Source organism: Tachysurus fulvidraco, chromosome 6 (assembly GCF_022655615.1).
Source record: "Tachysurus fulvidraco isolate hzauxx_2018 chromosome 6, HZAU_PFXX_2.0, whole genome shotgun sequence".
Classification (NCBI taxonomy): Eukaryota; Metazoa; Chordata; class Actinopteri; order Siluriformes; family Bagridae; genus Tachysurus; species Tachysurus fulvidraco.
In genome coordinates this window covers 17,613,561-17,632,397 of record NC_062523.1, presented here as the reverse complement: position 1 = coordinate 17,632,397, position 18,837 = coordinate 17,613,561, and the positions used below count along the sequence as shown (strand labels likewise).

The window sequence follows — 18,837 nt, the reverse complement described above, 5'->3', positions numbered from 1 at the left end:
TTAGCTGTACAGCGCTATGAATGACAATTCACTCCAGATATATGCTTACTGTAGTGAATTGGACAAAAATAAATAAATAAACTGATTTATTATAACTATTAAAGAACCTTTATTTTCTTTTCTTTTTTCTTTTTTTTAATAAATGAAATTACAGTGAAAAGGTTAACATTAATAGTATACACAAGCTGTAGTTATATACAATGCAAACAAATATGTGAACATTCCTTATCTGTTTCAGATTGGTTTGATTTTTAATCATACCCAAATATTAGATATTTCCTATAAAACAAATATTGAATCTTTCCAAATATTATTTAAAACATTTTGCTGAATGAACAAAATAATGGAAGAAGAGTGGATCCACTCTATATCCAACCGTAGCGTGGATTATATGGACACTGGTAATAGTTAACCTGCAGCTTAAGCATGTAACTTTTTCAACACAAATTTTCGAATTGTCTCATTGCTTCAGAGTTTAAATATACAGTGGGTTTTAAATTGTTAAATCGATAGATACTATAAATAATTCCATATATGCCAAAAGGGGTTTTACATTTCTCAGTTCTCAGCTCAGTGTACATGTACACTTATATAAAGTAGAGAGAGGGCAGATAGCAACACCCCCCCACCACCAGCAATGTCTTCCTTTGCACTGTGATGTAGCATTAACAGCAGTCTGAAAAGATACAGTGGGCAGCTTTATATACATTCTTCCATCTTTAACTTAGATCTGGTTTATATTATAGTATAGGTGTTGGACTACTGATCGAAAGGTTTTGAGTTTGAATCCCAGTTCCACCAAGTTGCCACTGCTGGCCCCTTGAGCAAGGCCCTTAACCCTCAATTGCTCAGTAGTATAAATTGCAATAAAAAAAAAGGGTAAGTCACTCTGGATAAGGGTGTCTGCTAAATGCTGTAAATGTAAAAAAGATGCAGTGTAAAACCAATAATTAATGTCTTTAGCACCAAGGCATTACATCATTGCTTACAGTAAATCTAAAAAACTGGATGAGGTCATAATAAACATGCTGTGTCATTCTCATTAAGTTCAAATGAATGACTTAGAATAGACTTTCATGAGAAAATCAAATATCTATTTCTATTGTGTCCACATCCACTTCATCAGCAGTGACTCCTGGCTGGATATCAGCTGTTTCCCTGCTGTCAGGCTGCTCTCTGGGCAAAGTAAGATGTTCTGCAGCTCTCAGATCCAAACTGCACACAGGACAACAGAACTAGTGTCAAAAAGGACTCTTATTAATCATATGTGTAAGCGCTGTTATTATTTTAGTTCATTGAGGATATGAACTGATGGTAGACATCATGACTGGAGCTCATGCTGTCAGAACACATCACAGCTCACCTTTTAAGCAATTTGCTCCCTTTACTTTCTTGTGTAATTCGCTGATCTCCTGGAAACACACAAATGAGTTTGTAATTGTGGTCAATGACACTTTAGTGAGGACTTTTAGCTGGATATAGCAGAAAAACTGCTGACTCAGTACTGACTTGTCGTACCTTCAGATGCAGCCGGTTTGATGGAGGGCGATCTGGAGCGATTATTGAGTGAGTGCTGTTTATTAGTGTCAGAGCTGATGAAGGACACGGCGTCTTCTCCCTCAGCTGTGCCCTGGAGAGATGCTCTGTAATAGATGAGAGGCATCCAGCACTCCTCCCTGTTACTGATGCTCTGCTCACCAGCGTAACGTTGCAGATAGCTATATCTGAGGAGACAAACAGAGAAAACAGTCTGTGTTTCAAAACTGAATAGAGCTGTGCTCCCTGAGTCAAATGCCATGCTGTACTTAACACTGCGTGCTGTTTCTCTGCATAGTTGATTTACTCACATGGTCTTCTTGTCAGGTTTGAGCAGCTTACTGGAGAACTCGCTGAGAATGGTGAGGTAAGAGAGGTATGGTGGCGACGAGTGCTTTTCTGACTGCTGAACATAACCCTGGAAAACAAACTCAATGCCATCCCTGCAAAGAAAAAAAAAAAAACCACACCACCACGGTTTGGAGAGATGAATTAATTATATATGATGCCATAGCCATGTTAGTGTGCAACCTGTCTTGTTCACTGTGCTTCAATACTCCATGTTTTGAAATAAAAGTAGCCCATGATAGACCCTAAATAACACCATTACAGGTTGGACAAAGCTGTATGCTATATAATTACCTATCCCCGTTTACCTTTACTCTTCTACACTTATATACTGTAATGATTTATTATTTCACTATCTGTCATTATCTGGTTTAATTGCTATCACCACAGGCTCTAAAACATCCATACTTCTGTAAAGCTGCTTTGTGACAACGTCTGCTCTAGTAACATACAAATAACATACTGTATGAGTGGGATATATAACTGATTTTCTATCACACTGCTAAACACCACTGAATAACTGAATGTCATGGATTTCAACATGTTTATTGAATTTAAAACCACTACTGAGTTTCAGTCTCAATGGAAAGCATTGCATTTCATTCATCTGTTTAGCTTGAACTGACTGCGAAGCAATAAAATGAATCATTCAATTAGAGCTAGTAAAATATTTGTTGTTCATGACATGTAAGCAAAGTAACGTCAGATAATATGCCCTGGTAACAAAAATAACAGATTTGGTGGAGGAAACATCATTCCACCGCAGCAGGACACATGACTGTTAATGCTTATAGAATAGTAGCAAAAGAAAAGTATGTAAGGTAATGATGAATTAATGATCAGTATCAATAGCCCAGCATGTGCTGCTGTAGAGATTGAAAAGTGTTACCTGTGGATCATGGCCAGAGACTCACGGGATTTGATCTGATCCCAGCCGAAGGTGAGTGAGAAGCGTCTGGCCAGCTCTTTTATGCTGCTGTAGGTCTGTACTCCTGAAATGCACACACTCCCAGTGTCCTGCTCCTGCTTCAACCGCAAGTACAGCTGCACACAGCGAGATAAATATAATCATATAATATAAACTTAACCTCTCACAAATTACCTTTCTTATTAGTATAAATGCCAAAACTGCTCTTAATTCTCTCTCTGTCAAGACGGGTATGAACTGATAGTATTGTAGAAATTCAGAGTTCCACCTAGAATTCACATCAGACACAAATTGCAAGAATGATGCAATGTAATGTGTGCATAGTGTAAGTGCAACTTAGCATCTTTTTAAATGCTACCAGCAGGGAAATAACAACAATGCTATGCTTTTAGCAAGAAACAAACTGACCATATGTACAACGGCAAGTGGAAGAGTGAGTGTGGGGACGTCATATGAGGCAGAAGAAGAGTGAACAACATGTATGTTTGTGTTAGAATAATAAGCAGAATTAATGTAATCTATGCTACAGGCTACATAAGTATTACATTTTATGGTGCCTCTTGATGGTATGAAATGGAGAAGTAAAATTGACTCATTTCTGTTTATTGAGACATATGAGATAGGACATGTGTCAGAAGCAGTTATGCGATGAACTGGCCTTCGGTGGCAAGAGCTGATCCCTCTTTCCCCTGTCGGTCTCACTCTGTACAAAGATCTCCTATAAAGCAATTCAGAGAATGAAGGAGCTGCTAGAACATTCCACAGAGGGCATATTGGTGGAGGGGCTTTGTGTCTGTGAGATGCTGACAGCTGCAGAGGCTCATCAATGAGCATTGGACACTAAGGAACTGAGATTACTGGAACAGACGGTGGAAAGAGTTTTGTGAATGATACCTGCTGAAGGCACAGAACTAGAGTGCGTGCGCTTTCAATCTTGTCCATTTGTCGGGTGCGGTTCAGAGTTTCTTTGATAATATCACCAAAGTCATTGTAGTACTGTGAAAAAAAAGGAAAATAGCAGTGAGAGTCATTGCATCAAGGTTCTGCATCGAAGTTCATGCCTGCACAGTGATCAACATACATCTATATTATCCCCAGATCATAGATCTGCAACAGGTACCTTAGTATTAAAATATAATAATGTACTGTACATACTAGTATTATAATGTGTGTGCATGGAGCTGGGAATTTTCTAACAAAAGGATGCTAAATTGCACTGGTACCTGATGGCAAAAGGTTGGTGAACTCATTCACATTGGTAACATAAATTCACCCTTATTCTCACCTGCTCCAAGCCAACCTAACCTGTCCATCCCTTCTGAACATGCTACATCACAGGTCTTTACTGACATAAATAATTCCTGCAGTGCTGGAGTAGATGTGTGTGTAGATGTGCTGCCCTGCTGTCTGACATGGACTAGGCCCTATCAGCATTAGAGCAGGATGCTTGGCCCTCCTGCCCTCTCGGGCAGAGAGATTATGAGCCTGTGTCTCTGCTACGAAAAAATGCTATTGACCTGACAAATCTTCAATAGCATGGCCTCAGTGGCTGCTGCAGACTAGTGCACTGTTTTAACACTGTAACAGTGTGTAGTTTGAGTAGGTCTAGCTTAGCTGCTTATCCTTAAACCACCCAGACTTATAACCCGGTGTGGTTCCATCCCACACAACAGCCGCCTTTTAGCACTGCAGCATTTGCCGTTAGAAACCTGTTTGAGCGGAAGGAAGGGATCATGAAACAGGCAAACATTTTATAGCTCAAAGAAGTGAACAGTTGTTGAAGAGCCTTCCAAAAACAGGAAGTAGAGCAAATACAGGGTTACAGTTGGCTGCCAAATTTCTGTCATTTGCTTGACTTTGAAAGGCATCGTTCATTATGGCAGCTGTGTGTGGGTATACACGTGTGTAAATCAAGAAGATCAAGAAGAATGTTGATGATAGACTGCTGGCTCTGCCACAGCCAAGGCGGATGGGCATTCCAAAACATGTCGGCATGTCAAACACTCACACTTTTGTGCACACGCACACACACTCTGCAGTTCTGTACATTTTCCAGCTAAACTCATAAATTCTAAAGTAAACTGGTGTACTGATGAGAAAATGTGTCATTTTAGAACTAATACAATAACGTGATCACTTCAGCAGTAATTTATAAACTTTCTATATATCCTTCCAATAGATCCTAAATAATCAGTAACAGCTGCTGGGACCAGAGCAGAAAAATGTGAAAACCTATTTTTAATCTCGTCATTGAACTACTTTTAATAGATTTTCCAAAGCTACAAAAACAGACTTCTTTAATCTTAGTGTTTGATAATAGTTAATTCACCTTTTTATTTGCAGCTATTTAATAATAATACTTGATGACAAGTTTAAAGGAGAATAAGACAGTTGCTATTTCCTGGTGCTTGATGAGCCATACCCTCATGTAGTGCTTGAAGATCTCAGCAGCCATACTCATCTCAAGCACACCGTGCACTATCAGTTTACAGTAGGCAGCCAACAGATTCCTCCGTCTGTGCAAGTCCTCTGGCCAGCTCACAGCACCCTTACTTTCACTGCCTGAAAAACACACACATACAAAGGGGTAAAAAATGATGGTTGGAGAACACTGAGTATAACCATGCTACTGAGCTACTCAGCTTCAAAACCTATAAGTGAACGAATCCTAAACTGAGGAGCCATTAACCACATTTTCTCCCCACAGAAAAACATGTCAGGCTTTAACTTGTTCGGCCCCGAATCATCACCCTAAATTGCTTTTAATTACGTTACAATCAAAAATACCTTATATAATATTTTATAAGGGGTTATAAATTCCAGGCTGGTAAGAATTCCTCCGACTGAAATATTCATAGAACCACCCGAGTTTACTCAAGTCTTGCGACTGTTAATCAAATAACCAGTTAATGTCATGTCCTTGTTCATTATGCAGTTATGTAGTCAATATTTCAGCATATGCCTGGTTTTAAGTACAAACTCTAAATAACATTTACAGAATAATGCATAAGTATAGATGAACAGCATATGCTGTGTACTCAATATAAAATGATTTTTTTTAGACATTTAAATCGTTTATGTATTTTTCACTCATTTAAAATCACATCTATGAAAACTTTTTTCATGTATTCAGCAGTGTGTTGGAGTGTGTTCGTCGGCTCCAGGAAATCTTAACAGACAAGTTGGTCATAATACAAGTATGAAATGTAATACATTTACAGGCTGACAACATCGGGTCAGTCACAGCTTGTAGGATATTTCTATGAATGATTTTGAGGTTTTTAAACGTACTTCACAAAGCATCTTGTCATTTTGTGACTGGTTTGTAGTTCTATGCTCTCATTCTATTGTATTATATGAGAATTGTTCTTTACCTATTTAGATTTAACACCTTGATTCAGGTTAATTGGTGTTCAAATAAATGTGAATGTGAAAATCAGGTGTATTTGGTTGCAGTAAAACTAAATACATTTTCACTGCAAAATACCAAAGTAAATATTAAGAATCAGTTTGTTGCTAATTGTGCAGGCATTTAATTAAAAACATTGTAATTGTAATTAAACAGATTACTGTATGTAAAACTTCTTCCAATCTTTTGCCCTCTAGTATGATATAAAATATCCTTAATTCAGGTCCATGACTGATTTGGTTTGGTTGTGATGACTTTGGCTGTGATGGGGGGTATACCATTGTATCATTTCCATAACTAAGCAATCTGTTGTCTTTAGAATGACTTTGAATGTGTGCAAGCATCAGTCTGTACTCTACTGGCTCTCGGTGTAATGTAACTTGGAGACAGACTGCCATCTACTGGAAAAACAGCAGCAAAAGTAAAAAGTTTCTAGCGTTTATTTATCCGAGTTTAAATCAACTGCCTCACAAATGCACGTTGTTTGAAAAATGGAAAGAAAAAAAGGACATAAGGAGGACAGAGGGAGGACCGGGCTACCAGTGCTGCTGTGGCTGTGTGGGTCAGGGCTGGTGAAGACATGGTCTAGGATGAAGCCAAGCAACGCTTTCTGCAGTCTGGGTTCAAGAGTGTAGAGCAGAGGAGCACCTGCTGATGAATCCCACATCTGCATCTGGTAACTGTGTGCTACGAGGACATCACTCAAACACATGAACGCCTGTATGAGGAAGAATAACACACATTTATGTTAGACGTACTATATGGTTCAGCGAGAAGCAGAGAATACCAACTATATAAATGTCAAAAAAAAACAATAAAAAAAATTGTTTAATAATAGATGTTTAGGATTAAAATCGAGGTAGATTCAAATCCAAGATGTTCGTTTTACTTGATGAATATCTTCAATCTTTATGTATAACTTTTTATAGCATGGTCTATTATTTGGGTTAGTTTCTTTGTGGTGCTTATGACAGATCTTTGGCATATCAGAGACACGCATAAAAGAATAAAGTCCAATCAACAAGGAATTAAAAAATTACAAAGGATTACATATATGCCTCTCTGGAACACAGAGGTTTTTAACATCTCATTTTAAGTATGACGTACAGGTTTAAATGTAAACACACAGATAAAAGAGAATGGAATAAGCTGAGGTGAAGGGTGACTGTACCTGCTCTCTCACCACCTGCTCCGTGTGTGAAAGACACCGGTGGCATTTTTCACAAAAAGCTCGTAGCTGACTCCTTTGATGGAGAGCTGACTCCTACAAACACACAAAAGTACACAAAAGCAGATATTTGGAATCACAATGCAGGTTGTTCTTTCTACTTTCCATTTGCAGAAATGAAGTAACTGAGTTTTATCTTCTACATGTTCCTAATTAGTGCTGGTATATTTTAGAATAATGTGTTGAACGGATTACTTCATTTTTAAATAGTGCTTCAGCTTTTTCCATCAGCCCTGAGCAGCCCAAAATACAGTAACACTTAGTTGGCCTTATCCATCCTGCCTACAACGTCTCTGCCCTCCATTCCTCAGTCAACAAGCTTTTATCTAAAGTGACACTTTTTTTATTAGTATATACAATATTTTTGCGACAGAAGATCAGTGTGAATCATAGGAGTGAGGTGGAGACAAAGATGGCGAGAGCACAGTGAAACTAAATAATAGAATCTGATGGAGGAGTCCTCACTAAATGTGGATGGATGAAAGCATTGTTAGTAGCAGTGCTGCTGGTGCCTCATGTAAACCATTCTTTCATAATTATACACATGTGCCCGGCTCCAGGGAGAAACTGCTGTTCGAATCTCATTTCAGAGAAATGACTCATTTTAATCGTACAATATCCCAATTTTCTGCTGAACTCATCTTGTTTTCTCCCACCAGCCCCTCTCACTCAAATTCGCCCTCGTTCTCAAGTCAAATGCCACTGACATTAGAATTGCAGATTGGGCCAAAGTCACCGCCTGGGTCTCAAATTACAGCCCACGCTGGCAGTTATTGATGAGGGGGTCGGAGAGTGAAAGCACTCGTTCGGGTGCGACTCCCCCAAGTGAAGGATTTTAATGTTGCTCTCTTACCTACAGCATTCTTAATGGCCATCAATATATCTGTGTGGAAAGGTTAGGGGTCGAGAAATATGATTACCTTGTGCACCGCATGGAAACATGGGCTTAATAACGACGTCGCATTAGAGATTAGCAAAGGAGACTTCACACAAGAAGGTAGCCATTACGCCCCCTATAATCCATCACCTGAACCTTCTCTTTTTCCTAATGCCTCATGATCAATCGCAGGCTTCTCTCGATTATTAAAATCCAGTGGACACAACCCAGGGCCTTTGAGGGCATCAAGGCTGATATTTCAAATGGAATGTAGCAGAATTAAAGGACATGTTGCTTGTGATGGATCATATGGGAATTGTGTAGACACTAAGTCACACACACCTAAACGGCTTGCTTAATTTATCACTCCAACTCTACTGTGAAAATATTAGCATTCACATCTCTAGATCTGATGCCAATGACAAAGAGGAAAGAGTAGAAGCATGGTGGGTTTGAGCTTAAGGAAGAATGTCAGAGCAGCTGATGACTAACCCTGGAGGTTATGCCTTCTCCAAAGTTGTTCAGGTTCCACAGGATGCAGCAGCAGACACAGCGCAGAGCCTCAGTGATCATCTGACAGCAGGACACAGAAGACAGCTGAGCTTTCACCAGAAACAGGCTGCTCACGGTAAGAGACTGTTGTGATAAGTGATCTTACCTCTACAGGCACACCTCCGTGCTGTAACTCAACTACAAGGAGCTTAGAGACCAGCTCATATATGCCCCATTTAGACAGGTCCTGAGCACTAAAACACAATGATGTCAAGAGTATGAGAGAATCCACATGAGAGAAAAAGGGTGTGAGGTTTTTGTTTAAGGTTGAACATGTAGTAAACAATATCTAAACTTAAAAGCAAACAATAAAAAGATGGAAAAAAAAATAAAAACTTTAAAATAAAAAGGAAAAATCTATTGTTGTTTTTTTTCCTCTATTTACTGCATCAGTATGGCCAATAATGCAATTGTACTTAAAAAGCATGGAAATCCTGTTTACTCAAATCTCACTCAAAATAAAGTACGGTTGTTGATACGGTCAATTAATATTTACACAAAATATCTTTTTGTTGAAAGATTTCATGACTTCTTCAGTTCAGTGTATGTATCATTTAAGCTCCAAGTCTGTACCATTCTTCCAGAGATGGGGCTACATTTTTTTTAGGAAGACATTTCTGTCTATATATTACTAACATATTGCAAACCTGACCAGGATAAATGAGGGTGATTAATGAACAAATATGAAAAAAACATGGTCAGCATAGCTAAAAATAACATTTCTAGAAACAAGAATTGTTTTTTCCTACATTGCTCCAGTGTTGAAAACAAGCAGCTTGAGAGAGATATTCTCTCGTGTCTGTCACATCCTAAAACCTACTGCTGTGGTTCTAAATGTAAGTTTTTAATCGTTCATTTCATTTTTAATTGTAGTCTTTCTGTTATTTTCTCAGAAAATTGATCATGCTTGATTGTGGATAAAAATGATCCAGTCTTACTTGCTGAAAGCAGTTAATTTATTCAAAATGGACAGAATTTCTTCCTTTTTGTTTCCATCTCCAACAAAAGCACCATCCTAAAAAAAAAACAAGGGTGCTATTGTAGTTACATCACTCTCCCAGTCATCCTGAACCACTCTCTTGCCTTTAATCAACAAAGTCATGTAGAAATCCGTGCAGGAAATTTGAATGAACAGAATTTTTGAAATTCTTTAAGACTTTTAAGTCTTTAATGAAACGGTCATATGCATATACTGTACAATACTCACACTGACGGCCTCTCCTAAGCATGAGCCCAGTGTGTGTGTCCAGCGCTGGATGAGTTGGCCTATAGCAGAAGCTGCCAGGTGTTGCCAGTGTGAATCATTTGTACAGAGGTTATGGTACGAGCGAACAGCTGCCTCTAGTAATGCTGCGTCTGTGTGTGTATCCACTGCAGCCTCCAGCCCAGTGAGAAGTGCCTGAACAGACTAAAAACACACAAAACCGTGACATATGGTGAACAGCAGGGGCACTCTAAAATCCCGAAACAGGGATTAGTGTTTGACATTTGAATCCTTAAAACTAGGTGCAATGACATTAAAATTTACATTTATGGCATTTGGCAGACAACCTTATCCAGGGTTACTTACATTTTATACAACTGGGGGTTAAGGGCCTTGCTCAGGGCCCCAGCAGTGACGATTTGGTATACCATGAACTCACAACCTTCCAATTGGTAGTCCAACACCTTAACCACTAGGCTACCACATCCCCATTTACATTTATAGCATCTGGTAGATGTCCATATCAAGCATCTCTATCAGTCAATACTGGTTCACATAGCCATGCCTTATGATAACCATCAGCCTAAAACTTTGTTGGGAGAACAGAAACCGAAGAGCACACAAGCTATTGTTTAACCAAGTGTTAGTTTTTAATGCATTGTTTACAGACTGACAGTCATTCAATTGTTTGGACATATAAAGACAGGAGTAGGGATGTTGTAGATCAGTGTTTAAGGTGTTGGACTAGTAAGTAGAAGGTTATAGGTTTGAATCCCAGGACCACAAAGCTGCCGTTGCTGGGCCGCTGACCAAGGCCATCGACCCTTACCTCTTTGTATAAAGCTGCCTGCCAAACACCATAAATAATGAGAGTTCCTGTTTTAATTATTTTCAGTTTAGTACATATTTAAATAGATTTGTTCAAAATGTAATAAAATGCACACTGAAAGGTATTATGCAAAAGTCTACAACATGCACACAACATGTACCGAATAAACATTTCTTTAAGTAGAACTACTTAATGAACTACTACTTTTGAAATACTCAGATTGTCTTATAATTTGCAACTGAAGCTGAACAAATAATGTTAACCTTCCCTAACCCTTTTACAGGTCAATAATACCTACAAAATTAAACAAACTTAAATGACTAACCTCTGTGTATTCATCACCGCAGGTGTCCATTTGAAAGTACTGAGGTATTTTGAGGAAAGGTGTAAGTTTTTCAGAATCTTCTGAGTACTAGTAATACACAGGCAGATGAAATGATCAGAACACAATTTACAGAGTACAGAAAGAGAGCATAACAAGCACATGGGCCCATTTTATTACCTTGGATATCAGATCAGGTAACACCTTTAAGAAGTGTTCTGTAAGTTTTGCACAGTCATCTGTCTGTAACCTCTTCTCTTTTGTACCAATCACCTAAAGCACAACATCAGAATGTTCATAATCAGTCTGCTTCACACTCTACCTAAAAAACGTACACATATAGAGGTACATTGCAATAACTTATTAGCAAATATGATATTATGAAATGTCTAAAGTTAAAATGCAAGCACGTTAAAAGTACTGAGTAACAGTATTCCTATATGTGTTAATGTTAATGTTTAACTGTAGTGTCGTCAAAGCTATAAAAACATCATAATCGTTCGCTAAGCATGCAAAAACATAAGAACCATAAGCTCAGAGCAAAGACAAGGAATCTCAGGTGTGTCCCTCTATGTCTTTACAGCTAAGTGAGTGATGTGGGCTAAGTGAAGATGAAGGAAAGCAGAAGCTAACTTTCTTCCCCATGCTTCTCCCTGCTAGTAGAGGTCCCTCAGCAGCTTGCCTCACTGATGCCAAAAGAATCTCAATCACCAGAGCCTCCTCATCGCTGCTTAAAGCTGTGTAACAAATAGACACATTCATTCACACTATACGTAAAAGAAAAATAGAGAACAGTAGTGTTACAGATGCTGGACAACCCTACAAGGGTAAATACTAGCCTTGCTCTGATGAGGAAGGATGAGATGTGAGCAGAGAGGTAAAAAAGGCCCAGTCCTTCAGCAGAGACCCACCACTATCCCATAGACTGTCCACCAGATACATCACATGCTGGTGCAACTGAATAACACAAAAGAAAAGGAATAAAAACAACACAATTATAACGATAAATTAATCATTTGTATCCAGAATTTATAGATTCCTTTTTTATAGCTGCATTGTGACAAATTCCATTGTCCAAAAGTACTAAACAAATAAAATCAAAGTGAATTTACTTGAAATATGTTAATGTTTTCACCACAACATTCCTCCAAAAATCATCTCAATTCCATAGTCATCCTTATCACGTGATAGCTGCCAGACTGGGAAGGTTAAGGATGTTGAGGACGAAACTAAACTTACAGTAAACACACATTAAGCTTTCACATTGTTTTGAAGTACTGCTTATGTAGCATCAAATGGCAGCTAAATGTACATGGAGGAGACTCTAATTGCCCTGCTCTGTATATAAGAGCTAACAGATGTCCATGATTGGCTAGTGTTACTCTAATAACACTCTAATCCATGCGAGCAGGGAGGTCATTGCCATCCTTTCCAGGGAGGTCATTGCCATCCTTAATAAAGCTCTTATAGACTTTCATCCACAAACGGCTGTGATTTGGAGAGATTCAGACTTTCAGACATATGCAAAAGTACCATGAACTAACTACCTGGTTCTCAGTGTAGAACTGAATAAGGGCTCGGACTCTGGCCAGGGTGAGCTCTCTGTGTCCGTCCTCCTCTGATATTCCTGCCCTCATCACTGGAATTGTGGTTTTACTGAGTAACCTGAGGGACCATCATAAAATGCTTCATAACCTGTAGTCATATGTAGTGCTAATGAAGTTTAATATAAGAATTCTATGAATAACACTTAACTATTAAAGGAAAGTCACTTTATTAATAAACAATTGCTTAAGCATAATAGATCCTAAAGTTCGGGGTTGTTAATGGTGTAAATAATCTAGTAAATGTTAGATAAGATTAGTTACGATTTATACATGACTCTAACGCTTTATATATTTACAGTATCCTACTTGTAGCCCTCTCTATAGTCGACTCTAATTTTTTCTTCCAGACGCTTCCAGTCTACAAACATTACTGGTTTAGCACTCACTTGGTGAAGAGAAATTCGCCTGCCATGGCTGCAAGCGGTCGATGAGTAGAGTATACAAACTGAAATATGTGCTTGTAGTCTTCCTGGCTCAGCACGTCATCACAGGACCTGTCACAGTGAGAACAGTGCGGATGGTCAGCCTGTTTTATAATATCCACTATGTGTTTGAGCTAATAAGGGTTCTGGCAGAAGGTAATGTTAGAGAAAGAAAGTCTCACTGGGCAATGGCCATCAGCAGCCTCATCGCCTGCACTGCTACCTCATGGTCCTTATCCAAAATCATGGAGATCATTCTCTCCTGTGGAAAAACACCTCACTTAATTAACCTCACAACCAGGAGCAAGCATTCTCTAAATAATATCCTTCACTATCCACTATCTATCATTTCTGAGATTTTTACTTGCTAAGATGTCATATTTTCAGTGCTCCTTAGTGTCAGTCTACATCCCACCATCACCCAATTAACTTTTTCCTACAGCATGACACCCACATGTTTATTCTTTATGCTTTAATACTAGAAACTGAAACAAATGCTACCTTAAATCGACTGGTGAAAAGGTCCAATTTGGAGCTAAGATTAACATCCTGATAAAGTCCCTGAAGACCCAACACACACTTCAAGCGCACATCAGGTTGCTGTGAAAATAACACATGAAGTAAAGTAAAGTCTCTCAGTCCCCCAGAAAGAGTTGATAGATTTGCTAAAGCAGTCTAAATGCTGTACAATTACATTTATTTCACACAGGAATGTACAGCCAGCATTTGATACACAGAAATAATTTCAGTTAAAACAGTGTCTTACCTTGTCATGCATCATCCATCCTAAATATTTCAGACATGTATCATTAAGAAACACTGCATTGTAAGTCTTCATCCATACGGTTAGTTCCTCTATACAGATTGCCCTGATCTCAGGTATCACATCTCTGCCAAAACAGAACAGGCAAAAAACTTTCATTTAACATCAGGTGTATGCAAGGGGAAAGAAGATCCAAAGGAAACAAAAAAACTAATAATTAGACTACCTGTATCTTTTAAGAAAAACTCCTTTAAATATGGCATCCATCATGTCTTCTATTTCAAGCTTTCTATCCTTCAACTGAAACAGTATAAAAGTCACCCATCAGAAACCCTACATTTAAAGTATTTATCACTTCACACTTTAGCTTTAAGAAAAAAAAAAACATCGAATAGTGTCACTCACATTTACCCACCCACCCAAAATAAGACTTCACCAATGATGTAAATGATACACAGAGCAATAAGAAAGTGATGGCCTCACCTCAGTAATCTTCTTCTGGATCTTATCAAGCCGTTGTGAGGCTCGCTTGCTTGACGTCTTGGCCAGCTCAACCTCACAGAGTTTCTGGTTGTTTTCCACACTAACGCTGAGATTGAGAGCCACATTCACCAGAGCGCTGAGCAACTTTACTGCTACAAGGCAACATTAGGATGGAGAGACAAAATCGCAGAGCAAACATTTAACTCGTGTACATCTCACACCACACCTACTTTCTCCTTACAGATAGAAAGATCAGCGAGTGAGAGTCGATATTTAGAGGGTTACCTGCCAGTGTGCACGTGTGTCTAAAGGCACGCATATGTGATGCTGACAGCTCAGTCAGCAGAGAGATGAGTGTATTCAGGAGGTAGCTGTCAAAGATCACGCTATATTGACACTGTGAGATCAGCACTGAGACAAACTCACAAAAGTGAGAGCGGAACTTTTTCCAGTACAGACCTGGCATAACAAGAGGATACTCTCCGTTGTCCTATTAAAAAGAAAGGAAACGATAAGACAGGACAGGTCCGAGAGGTTTAGAGCGTAAACATTTAGCAAAAACATACAGTGCTCAATAAAAGTGAAAAAGCCCTATAGTCATAAAATGTTTACACTCACAATGTCCATGGGCCATGTGACAGTCAGTATCCATGGAAATGCCAAAAACCTTTTATACTGCAAACCAGAACCCTGTAAATTGTAATCCAAAAAGCTTTATTACTTGTCATTAAAAAGCACATACATTCTGTATCTCATACAAGAGAACGAGAAGGCTTCACACCTCATCCAGGTCTTCCACCATTTTGCTCATGACATCAGAATCTTCCTTGCTCTGAAACATCTCAGCAGTTACTACACCTAGAGAAATTGTCATTCAAAACATCAGATTAGACACCAACATATGCTGTTAAACAAAATTTGTGATGTCATATAATTTCAACCATATTCCATATTACTGTGTAGGTGTGTGTTTACTCAAATTCAACTTTTATCTTTGAGTGCGTGCCAAACGATCACACTAAATAGTACAGAAAAATTACAGACACTTACTGTACATCATAGATCATATATAATACATAGGAATACCAGTTTACCATATTATCGAAGATTTTTCTATGTGATTTGGGACAAGGTCGCTTAAAAAAATTAATGTTACAGGAGTATAGATGCCCAAAATTAAGTGCAGACACCTTGGCGATTAAAGTCACCAAATAATTACTTATATGTCATCCTTAGCTTAGTATTTAGTAGATATCTTTAAATTGATCAGAGCTGATACCAGTAACAATCAGACATCCTGTGTGGAGGACATTTAGGGAACCGAAAACCGAAGTCCATTGGAAATGTCAGGAATGAATAAGTGAATGTTTTACCTTTACATCCTGAACACTGAATGAAGAAGCTGATGAGGTCAAGCAGGGCTGGTTCTCTGTCCATAATATACGCCTCAATCCAGTCATCAACCACAGCCTTTGCATGAGAAACACAACATAGGTACTACAGTCAAAACATGACTCCAAACAACCTTAACCAAAGACAGACATTCGCCAAAAAGTAAGGATTTGTAAAACCTAGGATTTGTACTGATATTGTCAAATGTTATGGATTTATGCCTGAATAAAGGTCATGTACCTGCACGGCACTCCTGCCCATAGTGACCACCTCAAATAAGGTGAAGGCTTCCATGTCTCCATGTTTGAGCTGCTCATTCTCTGCTCTGCCCATGGTACCCTGGTTGGTCTTTGAGAGCTTCTGCTTAGCATTTTCTGAGCCATCTCTTGCTTTCCTCTTTCCTCTCTAAACAAAAAAGTATACATTACAAATAATCTTTTTTTAAGTATGAAATATGCATTCATGTGTTCTGAAAGAACAGGACTGGGAAATAGTGTATAGTTTATTTTAAAGATATAATAAAATAATGAAAAAACTAGACACATTCAGAACTTGGGGGCAGAGTGGCAATACAAGATCTACAGTAAGTCTTACCACATTCTTCTTTCTGTTTTCTTTTCTCACACCAGAGGCATGATTCACAGATGTGCAGGAAGAGACATCAACACTACTGTTCTCTCTTTAAAAATATATTCATCTTATGGTTAATTACTCACAATACACCATAGCTAGAAGTTAAATACAGCGTATTTATTATTTCTGGTTCAGTGAAATGTTTGCATATCATAATGACAAAATGGAGAAGACAAAGAAATGCTGATAAATACGTTAAAATAGGACATTTAGTGTGTTGTGAAAAATGCACTACAAAGGTTTGCATGTCCTGTTTGGAATCCTGTTACATAGCATGCCAGATGTTAATGAATGGGGTATAGACAGAGATGGTTTAATAAAACATATTTCCAAATAATTTTTCTATTGATTTTGGTTTATGTTTTTGATTGGTGTATTTCAGCAGCCACATGTCTTGCATGTCTTGTACTGTAAAATACATTTGTACAAGGTACAATTACAATTTTTTTTCAACAATACATTAGGGATGCAAACTTTTGTGCTAAAGTATATAATAAGGTCTTCTCAGGTGTAAAATTCCTGATACATCAAATAGCATATGGTCTTACTTTTGCACTGTTCTCAAGAGTAACGTTGGTTCCGCTATCATCTCTTCTTAGGTCATTTTGTGGTGCTGGCTTCCTGTTTTCACATCTTTTGATTTACTGTAGAACAAAACATGCGTTTATCAAAAACTTTGCTTCCAGTTCACTGTTCGTAAGTGCTGTGGCTGTGTAGTATTTGCTTATAGTATGTTGTGTAAGTGAAAATAATATATAATAATAAAAATAATAATAATTTTGTATCTTAATTTTGAACAGAACATTTCTCTAGTATTCATATCGTATAACTTTATTTTATTTTATTTTTTTGGAAACTATAACACCGTTCTGGGAATGTTCTATTTTGGTTTAAAAGGCAATGCTTTTCATTAATGTTTTCTCTGACAACAAAATAACATCCCAGGAACACTATGGAAAAAACAAACCTGTAACATTCTCCTATAAGAAGTTTTCAGTTTTCCAAAGGTTGCTGTTATATTATTGGGTTTTTTGTTTATTACTGTTTACAGACGGACTATTAACCATATACAGACAGACAGCTGATGCACATTTAAATACCAACTACTGTAGATATTAAAATAGTTTGTCCCCAAAAAGGTCTGCATAATAATCCTTCATGTGTCATTGTGCATTTTGCATAGCCATAAACAAACAAACAAACAAACAAATAAATGAAAAATTGTCAAATGGGATATGGAACATAGTGACTAAATGGGGAATGGGGCTGACCAAATAGAATGTTCACAAAATCCCACCAGACCCCCATAACCATCACCACCACCACCACCAGACCACCACCACCATCATCACCACCCACCACCACCATCATCACCACCCACCACCACCATCATCACCAACCACCACCACCATCATCACCAACCACCACCACCAGCACCCCCATCACCATCAAGTAATAATAAGTGACAAGTAAATAATACGCCCGAGTACTGAATACAAACAAAACGTGCAAAACAGAAACCTGGCTATTACAATAGATCTCATTGGTCAGACACACGTCAGTAAAAAGAAAGTAAACACTTGATTGGTCAGTGTAAGTGTCACTCAAGCTTGAGCTTCTTCCTTATGGTTCCCTTTCCTTTAGCGTTCACTACAACAATAAAGACGCTTGTACATGTTCACCTTCCACACTATCAAGAACACAAGAGTTTATTGAGGACGCTGTTTAACGGATGCGTTTATTTTGTGATTTTAATACTGTGATTTTAATACAGTAAATATTACAATAATTAACCGTGGGATTTCCTGCTGCTGTTTACAGACTGCTAATGCGTTCCGTTTACAATCATTAAACGGATTTAACTTCAACGCGTTTATTCTTCATGAATATCCACACACAAAGTGCTACATACAAATGTTCTTACCAGTGCTGGTGAAACTGGCCTGAGAAAATCTCCGAGAAAGATAAGAGATGGTGAACTGCGGCTGCAGCGACACCTAGTGGTCTTTCGCCTTAACAACGCCTGTGCGTGCTTTGCGGAAGTACGTCACACGGTAACACACACACACACACACACACACACACACACGCACACACACACCCCAAATAAAAATGTACTTCTGGTCATCGTAGATGGGAAATATTATGGCAATCAGTTAAAAAAAATAGTTACTGCACAATGTGATAAGATTTAACAATGGTTGCAAATCAGGGAATAAAGAGTAAAAGAGTTCAGGTTGTGATGAATAGAGCTTTAATTGTATTTTAATGAATTATTTATTTATTAATTATTAATTATCTCCA

The 18,837-nt window shown here is 38.2% G+C and overlaps 1 protein-coding gene across 1 annotated transcript; it reads right to left on the bottom strand.

The window, feature by feature from the left end:
• Nucleotides 1-85: 85 nt before the first annotated feature.
• On the bottom strand, nucleotides 86-18,596 carry si:ch211-269e2.1 (cohesin subunit SA-2). The gene is made up of 32 exons (XM_047814867.1): nucleotides 18,458-18,596; nucleotides 17,082-17,177; nucleotides 16,495-16,579; nucleotides 16,141-16,305; nucleotides 15,882-15,978; nucleotides 15,290-15,366; nucleotides 15,127-15,198; nucleotides 14,794-14,998; nucleotides 14,509-14,660; nucleotides 14,252-14,325; nucleotides 14,029-14,152; nucleotides 13,764-13,862; nucleotides 13,445-13,524; nucleotides 13,227-13,334; nucleotides 12,781-12,898; nucleotides 12,073-12,190; nucleotides 11,867-11,970; nucleotides 11,414-11,506; nucleotides 11,237-11,323; nucleotides 10,086-10,286; nucleotides 9,817-9,893; nucleotides 8,985-9,072; nucleotides 8,819-8,899; nucleotides 7,393-7,485; nucleotides 6,762-6,939; nucleotides 5,235-5,374; nucleotides 3,707-3,808; nucleotides 2,774-2,928; nucleotides 1,848-1,979; nucleotides 1,519-1,724; nucleotides 1,364-1,412; nucleotides 86-1,215 (listed from the first exon to the last, which is right to left on the bottom strand). Exons 2-32 carry the CDS (start codon nucleotides 17,120-17,122, stop codon nucleotides 1,086-1,088), a joined length of 3,531 nt encoding a protein of 1,176 aa, XP_047670823.1. The 5' UTR covers nucleotides 17,123-17,177; nucleotides 18,458-18,596; the 3' UTR covers nucleotides 86-1,085.
• Between the last annotated feature and the right edge of the window lie 241 nt (nucleotides 18,597-18,837).

Coding starts and splice junctions, on each gene's coding strand:
- si:ch211-269e2.1 (XM_047814867.1), bottom strand. CDS start 17,122: ATGATAGCGGAACCAACGTTACTCTTGAGAACAGTGCAAAA. Junction 10,287..11,236: donor GCGGTGATGAATACACAGAG/GTTAGTCATTTA, acceptor GTGTGTTTTTAG/TCTGTTCAGGCACTTCTCAC. Junction 3,809..5,234: donor TCTTCAAGCACTACATGAGG/GTATGGCTCATC, acceptor TTTTTTTCACAG/TACTACAATGACTTTGGTGA.